The sequence below is a fragment of the Ostrinia furnacalis genome, unplaced genomic scaffold, assembly GCF_004193835.3.
Source record: "Ostrinia furnacalis isolate ACB-3 unplaced genomic scaffold, ASM419383v2 OfSCF3624, whole genome shotgun sequence".
Taxonomy (NCBI): Eukaryota; Metazoa; Arthropoda; class Insecta; order Lepidoptera; family Crambidae; genus Ostrinia; species Ostrinia furnacalis.
Genome location: NW_021133863.1, coordinates 1 through 9,797, shown reverse-complemented (window position 1 = coordinate 9,797; position 9,797 = coordinate 1). Strand labels below are relative to the sequence as shown.

The 9,797-nt window shown below is 40.5% G+C and overlaps 2 protein-coding genes across 4 annotated transcripts; one reads left to right on the top strand and one right to left on the bottom strand.

Annotated features, from left to right (window-relative positions):
• The first annotated feature begins 276 nt into the window (after nucleotides 1-276).
• LOC114358024 (uncharacterized) lies at nucleotides 277-3,002 on the top strand. 3 transcript variants are annotated; one of them, XM_028311881.1, is made up of 8 exons: nucleotides 277-416; nucleotides 682-771; nucleotides 848-1,000; nucleotides 1,075-1,167; nucleotides 1,347-1,436; nucleotides 1,765-1,965; nucleotides 2,461-2,551; nucleotides 2,699-3,002. In XM_028311881.1, exons 1-8 carry the CDS (start codon nucleotides 405-407, stop codon nucleotides 2,836-2,838), a joined length of 870 nt encoding a protein of 289 aa, XP_028167682.1. In that variant the 5' UTR covers nucleotides 277-404; the 3' UTR covers nucleotides 2,839-3,002. The 3 variants fall into 3 exon arrangements, with proteins under 3 accessions (XP_028167682.1, XP_028167683.1, XP_028167684.1); XM_028311882.1 differs by having other exon boundaries at nucleotides 277-498; XM_028311883.1 differs by lacking the exon at nucleotides 1,075-1,167.
• A 134-nt stretch (nucleotides 3,003-3,136) lies between these two features.
• LOC114358022 (Bardet-Biedl syndrome 4 protein homolog) lies at nucleotides 3,137-7,754 on the bottom strand. The gene is made up of 8 exons (XM_028311879.1): nucleotides 7,618-7,754; nucleotides 7,432-7,526; nucleotides 6,846-7,008; nucleotides 6,327-6,603; nucleotides 4,753-4,908; nucleotides 4,288-4,497; nucleotides 3,795-3,976; nucleotides 3,137-3,253 (listed from the first exon to the last, which is right to left on the bottom strand). The coding sequence occupies exons 1-7, from the start codon at nucleotides 7,752-7,754 to the stop codon at nucleotides 3,815-3,817; spliced, it is 1,200 nt and encodes a 399-aa protein (XP_028167680.1). The 3' UTR covers nucleotides 3,137-3,253; nucleotides 3,795-3,814.
• Nucleotides 7,755-9,797: the final 2,043 nt, after the last annotated feature.

Genomic DNA, 9,797 nt, shown 5'->3' with positions numbered 1-9,797 from the left:
TTGATTTGTACTTGTGTTGTACGTAAAACGTGGACACCCTTCAGTGCTGGTATTAAGATGGTGATAATTTCAATATAAACGATTGAAAAATATTTTTTTGGTTTCCTTTCACGTATCTCCTGTAACCTAAATCTAAATTGGCGATCACATTTATTGAAACATACTAGTACTGCTAGTACTTACACCTTTAATCACAAAATACTTAATGCGTCAGTCTCGTATCAAGCGCATCAATATCGCAAAGACTAAAAATAGTATCGACTCTCCTCCATTTGTATTAAAATATCTTTGCTCTGTGCTATCTAATCTGTCTGAATGTCAAACTTGTTTTGCCTGAAAACATCGAGTGAACAAAACATTTGTTTAAAAGTGTTTATTTTCAGCAATTAAACAGACAGTTCACTATGTTGCGACAGGTGTGAGTCTTTATTTTCTAGATATTGTTTTGAGGCAAAGTGCGTAGTTAATAATGTGATTAGTAGACCTGTGTTTATAATGGTAGGTACTTTGTAAAGTTTGCTAAAGTAACTTTAATTTTGTACGTTGTAAAAGTTCGATGAGGATTTGCAATATCCTGGCTCGAAGGACCATTTTTAGAATTCCGTTTACAACAATTTATGTCTCCTTGAAATTGAAATCAAATCAAAATGCTGTGTTTTGATTAAAGTCGAATGGTGACAGACGTGCAGCTGGGTTACTTCGCCGCTGGCAGTCGGACTTCTGCTGAGGGCGTGTGGGAATACTGAGCCAGCTTACGATAAGTTTATCCAGGTTAATTTTTATTTTCAACCTTATTTAGCATAATTCATCACTTACGTAAAGTACCTATCGAATCTTATGCCTGCAGCTAAGTAAACGACTTACCAAGAAAGATGGAAACACAATCAACAGTAAAATATTCGTATCTTCATCATCAGAAGAAACCACCAAACATGGCGGATTTGACAGTCAAGGAGTCGATTTTCGGGACAGTGCAGAAAGGAATGCTATCAGCGACTGGGTAAGAATACCATCTAGATTTGTAATAACTTTATAATATTGTGAAAAAGACATTAAATACAAAACCTTTAACAGGTAAATGAACATGCTGAAGAAATAATGGATTCCATAAATACTATATTTCCTAAGGACACGTCAATGGTTCTCATGAATATTCATAGATTTAAGGTAAGGTAAGGCAAGTTTGCAAGCGGCGCAGGACCTGTCTTTGTGGAAATCCTTGGGGGAGGCCTTTGTCCAGCAGTGGACGTCTTTCGGCTGAAACGAACGAAGGCAAGTTTCTGTCAGTACCTAATAAGTAAGTGCTTCATAATTTTTTTAATCTTTTTTTTACTTTCTGAATTCAGGATACATGGGCAGGTCACGTCAATGGATCACCATCTATGAAAGTGTACAACTCATTCAGTTACACTCAGGACGTCAAATATGAAACGAGGGTATTTATCTTTGTGTATCTCTCATCTGCTTGAGGTTTTAACTTTTGAATTTAATTGCGATTACAAGACGGCGCTTTCCTAGACTATTATTTAGCCTTTACTGTTTAGGTTTACTTAGTTGATTACGCTGAAGATCTTGGCTATTAGAAGTTTGCTAAAGAGAATGAGTAGAGCTTGAAGTCTTTGACTAGTATCGTGAACAAATCATATTGCATTACAGATAGCACATCAAACTAAACACTAATTTTGTAGCTATAATTAAGTATGTGTTATTTTTCAAAAGAAATGTAGCAACTCTAATGTAATGTTAGAAATTATTTGCTTGCAGCTGCTACAACTCCCAACGTCAGGGAACTTCAAACTAGTTCTGCTTGTTCCAAAAGAGGTGGATGTATTACACGAACTGTTCTCAACGCTATGCAATGAAGGTCTCGAGGCCGCTACCAACTGCCTCCAACCTATGTTCACCACGACAACGAAGTTAGAAGCACCCAGCATTCATATCAGCTCGAAGATCACAAGAGAACAGGTAGTTATTGTAGGATTTGTTTAGACTTTCTAAAATCAAGCTACAACAGGCTATAGGTTTGAGCTAACTGCATACCTTCCCGCGTTCATCCCTTTCGTAGAGCGTCGATGTGACGTCACGGACGCAAGGTGTGCAGTTAACTCCACCCGGTTGTAAAGTAACTACTGTTATATTCACACTACGGTCATCCTACACCCAGTGTGTAGATCACCCACAAAAGCATAGCTTTTTTAAGTAAACGCGTTGTAGTAAAGTTGTTGTTATGTAAACGCGTTATCAAATTCAGCAGTTTTATGTGGCGACTGGCGGGCCGATAACGGTTACTGTTTTGGAAAGTTAAATATTGTAGTGTAATAATAGTTATGGATCATAAATTCTTTAGACCTTTGATTCATAGATTGCAATTCCTCGATATTACCTATTTATAGAGCTGAGGGTGGACTTTTACCAAGTGGTTTGCGAAAATTTTTAATTGCTTTTTCTTCCTTGTTTCAGGAATTTGTTATCAACGGCGTTACTGCTACTGGCCAATACTTCGGCAATGTAAAAATCAATGAAAATGAAGTTAACATCAATGTTTTAACATGTAAGTTAAAAAAAGGTAGTGTACCTAGCTAATTTTAATCGAGTTTTCGACACCAATTTACGAATTTAACTTGAAATGAGTAGGTAATGATGTTACCTTTAAAAGTTACATCATGCTTATGTTTATTATTTAACGTTATTTTTACAGGTTTATATTCGACAACGGAACCTTCAACGTCGATTGAAACTGGTGGGAAAGTTTTAATATCACAAGAACAACCAAGCTTTTATTTCGCCTTGTGTTTTAAAGATACACCGATATTCATTGGACAATATTACCCATCATAAGCTAGTAAAACTTAAAGGTTTCGGTTAAGTTAAAAAAAATAAAGCCATTTGTCATACTTTATTACATGTTTAATTTGTCTTAAGTGCACTTAAAAATAAAATTCAATTTCAACACAAATAAGTATCGTGTTTCAGAGTCCTAATGCAATCTTTTTATCTCGCCTTTGCAAGGACAAGTAGTAGTGGACTTAGCATTGCTCCTTGGAAAGTGCAAAGGCTTTCTTATTTCTAACCTACCGCGCATGTCTTCTCTTTCGTTATTAACGTTTTCTGCTTCTTCTTCATTTTGTTGATGTTCTTGATGGAATGGGTGCTTTTCTCTTGGTCTTGAATTATCTTCATCGTAAAGATCGTCATATCCCAGAACTAATGGTGGGAGTACGACAAGGCTTGCTGTTCGTTCTATCGTTTTGTTCTGAAAAGGCAAATTGATTTTAAGATTTTAGTTTTTTCGATAAATGGAGTTACGATAAGCAAATTGAAAGAGAAATTGTGAGATTGTTATGTTAAAACAGTATTTTTACTTACTACTGGCTCACATGTCACAGGCGTGATTGCCCATAGTAATAACCACATTGTTACATAAACTATTAAAGATTTTATTGCTTATTTTATAGGCACATAAAAGTCAGAATAATTAAAAACATGTGGCTAACATAACAATGTGTTCAAATATACATTTGGAGAGATTATTTTAAAGTGATTATGAAGGTCAATGAGCGATACAGCTAATCATGATCTTAATTTTATTTTCCGTTGACCCACATAACATAAATACGACACGTATAACCCTAGAAAAGTTTCTTTCTCAACCTAGGTAGCGAAATAAGAATGTTACATTCTCATTCTGTGCCTTTGTCTGTTTCCATTCCCCAAGTTCCCATCGTTCCTCAGTTATTTTATGAGTAAGAGAGGTAGATATTCTAGCTCTGTACATTTACAAAATAAATTCATACCTGATGATAACAAATGCAGTTCAAACTTCATCAGCCGTCAAATGCTCTTCTTCATCAGGAGTGACTACGTCATTTGCGTCTGGTACCGCCACATCCTCCATCGGGATGTTGGTTGGTAGCTGGGACAGCTCCACGCCTGCTTCCCTCAGCAGGGCCAGGAGGGTTGCTAGGGAGCTTGCCAGCTGAAAACAACATTTCTAAGAATTACATTATCTTAAAAATCAATATAAAATCTGCCCATTGTGTTTGGCTGTGGTAGATGCTGATTACCTATGCATGGACAAAAGTGACTGACATGACTAGGCATCCAGAGAAAGGGAAGCATGGGAGAGTACTGCTTCACCTTATGACATTAACTCTCGAACCGCGAGTGATCCTGCCTAAAAATCTGATTTAACTCTGGGTCAGTAGCTAAATCAGAAACAGCCATGGCACTTGGATTTAAACACTTTCACGCAATTAGACCATTGCATGCATTGGAATTCTAACGTACCTGAGGGTCAGGCTTCTCCATCATCTGCAGCAATTTAGCAGTAACATCAGCTTCCTCTATAGCCGGCTCCAGGCGGCCTGCTCTCGCGTGTCTCCCGGCCAAGTTGAGTCGAACTAGAGGGTCATCAGGCGCTAACGCAGCTGCCCTGGCGTACGCTGCGTCGGAGCGGCTGTCTCCTAAGCGCTCTAATGCTACGCCTATGAGCAGCACCTGTAGGAAAAGTCTTTATGACGCTATGTAAGTTATGTCCCTGCTTCTATCCAAGTAGGAATAGGTAAGCAGTGGAGAAATACATGGCAGTCCATTGCTATGAAGTCTTGAAACAAAATACGACTCTCATGGCGATAATGAGTCCTGCCAACTGAACTAAAACTACTCTATCGTTTAAAGGGAAGAAGCCACAACAAAAATGCCGCAGATCATGCTATAAATGCGAAGTCTACAGAAACTAATTAACAGTCTTACGTTATACGGCTGTGTAGGACGCATAGCAGCAGCAGCGGCGAGGCGGCAGAAGGCGGAGGCGGGCCGGCGGCACACCAGCAGCGCCAGGCCCAGGTCGTGTGCTGAGCGAGAGCTGAGAGGAGCGGCCCACGCGGCGCGCTGCAGGCATGTCAGGGCCTGGGATAGAACACATAAATAACTTTAATACCTACTCGGACCAGAGAGAGTGGAAACAAAATAAATTGGAATGGAAGAAAATGGAGAGAAGACGTGGCAGCAACTCACTCTCGAACTTACATTATGGCATCTGTGCTTATTTTAAATCTTTTGGTATGTCTAACTAAACCCAAGACAGTCTTGGCGTATGGGGGAAATTACATGGGTACCTAAAGGCAATGAAAGAAAAAGAAGAATATAAGACAATTTATATTTCTAATTAGCTGACCTGGCGAACTCTGTTGTTCCGCCTTAAAGGCAATAAGTAAGCAAATCTTTCCTTATTTGCTCTCCGTTTAGATCTACCCTGGACTACGACAAACATTTTAACACCAAAATCAGCTCAATCGGCCCAGCCGTTCTCGAGTTTTAATCAGACTAACGAACATCAATTCATTTTTATTTATATAGATAGATAGATAGATAAATAGATTATTTATAGATAACTTAATCGTTACCGTGGTATGAAAAGATATGAAATAACATTTTTCTCTGCAGCTCTGTGCTGTTAAATTTATTGATCCACAGTTGATTAAATAAACTTACGTGGTTAAAGTAGAAAAACTTGACAAACTTATGAGTCAAATCAAAGCAAACGCACCGCAACGTATTTCTTCTTCGCCAACAGCGCTAGGCCCAGATTAGTGTGCGCTGCCACGCAACTCGGGTGCGCTGCTAAGGCCGCCTTCAGCCTCGCCAGGGCCGCATCTAGGTCTCTGTGCTGCAGCATCATGGCCGCCAGGGCCAACGCTGCGGCGTGCTGCGTCGGCTGCTGTGCTGGTGCAGCACACAACGCAGAAGTATTTATGCTGGCTGCAGTAGAAAATCTCTTCTTTACAAACCTATGGGTCAAATCAAAACAAACGCACCGCAACGTATTTCTTCTTCGCCAACAGCGCTAGGCACAGATTAGTGTGCGCTGCCACACAACTCGGATGCGCTGCTAAGGCCGCCGTCAGCCTCGCCAGGGCCGCGTCTAGGGCCAACGCTGCGGCGTGCTGCGTCGGCTGCTGTGCTAATTCAGCAGCCGACGAAGAAGTATTTATGCTGGCTGCAGTAGAAAACCTCTTCTCTACAAACTTACGAGTATGTGCCAAATCAAAGCAAACGCACCGCAACGTATTTCTTCTTCGCCAACAGCGCTAGGCCCAGATTAGTGTGCGCTGCCACACAACTCGGGTGCGCTGCTAAGGCCGCCTTCAGTCTCGCCAGGGCCGCATCTAGGTCTCTGTGCAGCAGCATCATGGCCGCCAGGGCCAACGCTGCGGCGTGCTGCGTCGGCTGCTGTGCTAGTGCAGCAACCAACGCAGAAGTATTTATGCTGGCTGCAGTAGAAAATCTCTCCTACAAACTTATGGGTCAAGTCAAAGCAAACGCACCGCAACGTATTTCTTCTTCGCCAACAGCGCTAAGCCCAGATTAGTGTGCGCTGCCACACAGCTCGGGTGCGCTGCTAAGGCCGCCTTCAGCCTCGCCAGGGCCGCATCTAGGTCTCGGTGCTGCAGCATCATGGCCGCCAGGGCTAACGCTGCGGCGTGCTGCGTCGGCTGCTGAGCTAACGCGGCGCCTAGGAGTTGGAAGGCGCGCCGAGGGTCGCCCGCTCGTAGGCGAAGCGCACCGGCTGCTGCTAACGTGTCCGCACCACAAGCGTGGTTGCTAGAAAGTGAGGAAATGGGATCTTGAAAAGTTTGATTCATTTCAAAAGATCTTAAATTCAGGATTGGACTTTTCTCTGCAATTTTTAGCAGGACAATCCATAAAATAAAGGAGCTTACGACTTGTATCGTATGAAACAACGCTCTAAGCTCGATAGATAGAAAAAAGTCTGATCAGTTGATACTTGAGTGTCTTTCTTTTCAAGTCTCGCAGACCATCAGTTTGATCCCTACAATACTTACGATAGTGCCTGGTCATAAGCGTTCAGAGCGCCAGTGACGTCACCAGCAGCCAGCAGTAGTCGCGCCAGCAGCGCCCCCGCGCGCTCCGCACCCCCTGCCTGCACCCCCGCGCGCGCCCACTCCACCCCCCTCTCTGTGTCGCCTAACTTCCATGCACATTCCGCTGGAGACCACACCAGGGAAGTGAAGAATAAAGATTTCATTAATGTCTTCCTTCCTTTCAATTGCCCTACTTTCCATCATGAATACTTAATTATGAGGTAGCTAACAACTTTTTAACGTCACAATCCTATGGTATCAGATTTTATGATTCAGAAAATCAGAAACTGGTCAACTGGGGTTAATAATGGTAAGTTAAGAAAATAATGTTAAGAATGCTAGATCGATTGCGGTCGACTCAGCAGTCCCAGCTTAGCAGTCCAGCAGCGATTATGATAGTAGACTTACTTCACAGCACAAGCATAATAGAGCAGCACTTTTAACTAGGCTAGACCGACGACGGCATTTATCTATCTACCTTCAATTTACCAACTAGGTAATTTGAAAGCAACAAAGTCATTCTGATACCGAGAAGTAGTTTATTTACCTAAAGCACAATAAATCTCCGGGTCAGGATGCTTGGTGAGCTTATCAGCTTCTAGGTACGCCTCCAGGGACAGCTGGTAGCGACCTTGACAGAACCTGCAAAAGTAATTATTATACCTTCAATGAAACCACTACTAGGTCATCATTAAAAACCTGTAGCAGGGAATATCATTGAGTCCCAACTCACAAGCATTTAGCGACTTGCTTCAAAGGCTCAGGGTCTCGAGGCTGCAGACGGATGCAGCTGTGGAACCGCTCCAGGGCCTCCTGGTAACGGCCTGCATCTGCTAGCACTGAACCCTGGAACAAACCAGAAATCCTCATTCTATGCGAAGGATTTTTCTCATTTGAAAATGTAGGTAAATAACTTTCTTTATTTCTTTCTTTCTTTCTTCCTAAATATTAATGACTACCCTTAAATTATAGTATATGTAGTGTTTGTATCTACGTACTAGATAGATACAATACGCTGTCTCACGTACACAAGTGATAGGCAGTGTGCACATTTACAAGTGGCGACGAGGATAAATACACATTTTTTGAAAAATAAGGAAAATAAAAGGTCAGTAAAATACATATTTTTGAAATAATAATTAATTTGTAACAAACCTGCCATAATAATTAAAGTTCAGTAATGTGTCTGATTTCATCGAGTTATGGATAAAATAACGATTATTCTGCTTTGGAAAGGGCATAATTATTTTGTTGTATGAGAATAGTCAAGTTAACAGGCGAAAACATTTTGGTTTTTATCATTATAAAATCAGATTTTATTAGAAATACATACGTATTATCAGCTTGAAAATAGCAATAAAGTGATTGGTGATAATAAGTAGCGATATTAGAAATAAATAAGTATTCAGCAGAAATCGGCCAAAACAAAATAAAATAAAAATAAATAAAAAGAAAAGTAATCAGACCTATGGTAAAGCGTATCTACGAACTTTAATGTTGTTTATAACATAAACTACTTCCACCCACTCAGTTTGTCTAGATTTTTAACGTATAACTTAGTACTTTATGAATAGACATACCTACTCACATGAAGTTAAACGCTGTTAATGTCGACGGCGTCCCAGCATTCGGTATTTATAAAAAGAAAGAATCGAACAACGTTCTGCGGCGGTATATTTGTAGTATTATATTGCACAATTAAAAGTGGATCCAGCAATTGGTCAACGGGGTCCGGTACAGGTGGAAGAATTGGTGAAAAGGGAGTCCTTTTATAGTTCTTAAGTAGTAATTTAAACAATGATGGTGGAGTCTGGCTCGCCAGTCTTGTTTTCACATAAATCTAGTCTAAGCCGCATGACTGATCTGGTTACCTCAGAAATGTTATCGTCATTTGGACACAGAAATAAGTGTTGTTGTCACTGGCTCTCACCGTGACTTCACGGGTGGAGTGCATGAAGCGCTTCTTTGAAGGCCTACTAGTGGATTGTCACCATTTCATATAGCATTCATTGCTCTTATTGTGCTGCAAATAAAACAATGAAAATCGATCGGATGGAACAGATGGTAATTTGTAATCGTTTTGAATATTCAAGGTAAGCAATCGAATCTAAGATCTTTCTACAAGAGCGCGGTCCGAGCAGGGTAGAACTTGCGTTTAGCCAGAGGACGTTGTCTGCTAGATGGATGCTTCCCCTGAGGATATCCATAGTGACAGATTCTGAGTTTGGGCCGGGCTTGTTGGTGGCGGTTCCGCCAGGGTTCCTTTGATGTTTATTTACCAATATTATTCGTTTTTTTAAATAAAAGTTATTTATTTCAAGCATGGGCCATAAAAGTATTAGTAACAAAGTTCTTAGAATCTACGTTAGTAAATTACAATACAACTACAAGATTACACACAAGTAAAATATGATAGTTTTAAATCTTTGAAGTCCCTCACGGTTTCTGGTTTAAGAAGAACGTTATTTTCGTTAAGAATTACAATTCATTTACTGATAAATATGCTAATTATCAATTAAATGATTTATACTAGAAATAAACTGATAAAACATTAGCTATAAACATTGCTTAAGCGCTAGAATAATGAGCGTAAAGAGCACCTGCGGATTTACATTAAACGATTCAATAATTTATATCCTCTTATCATCATCATCAACAGACCTTTGAAGTCCGCTGCTGGTATAGACCAGCAGCCTCTTCCACTTTGGTGCAAGGTTTTGTCATAAGTCTTCACGCTTGGCAGGCGATTTGGAGAACGTAGTTTTTGTTTGGGATTCCTAATAACAAGCGTGTATTGAGTATGCAACATGACCGTTATAGGAAGATGCCTGAGGGCCCAGTACCTTTGAAATAAAATTGTAAGTGAAAAATAGTTAGATTGGATGTTCTCAATTCGTTGGGTTGGAGACTGTA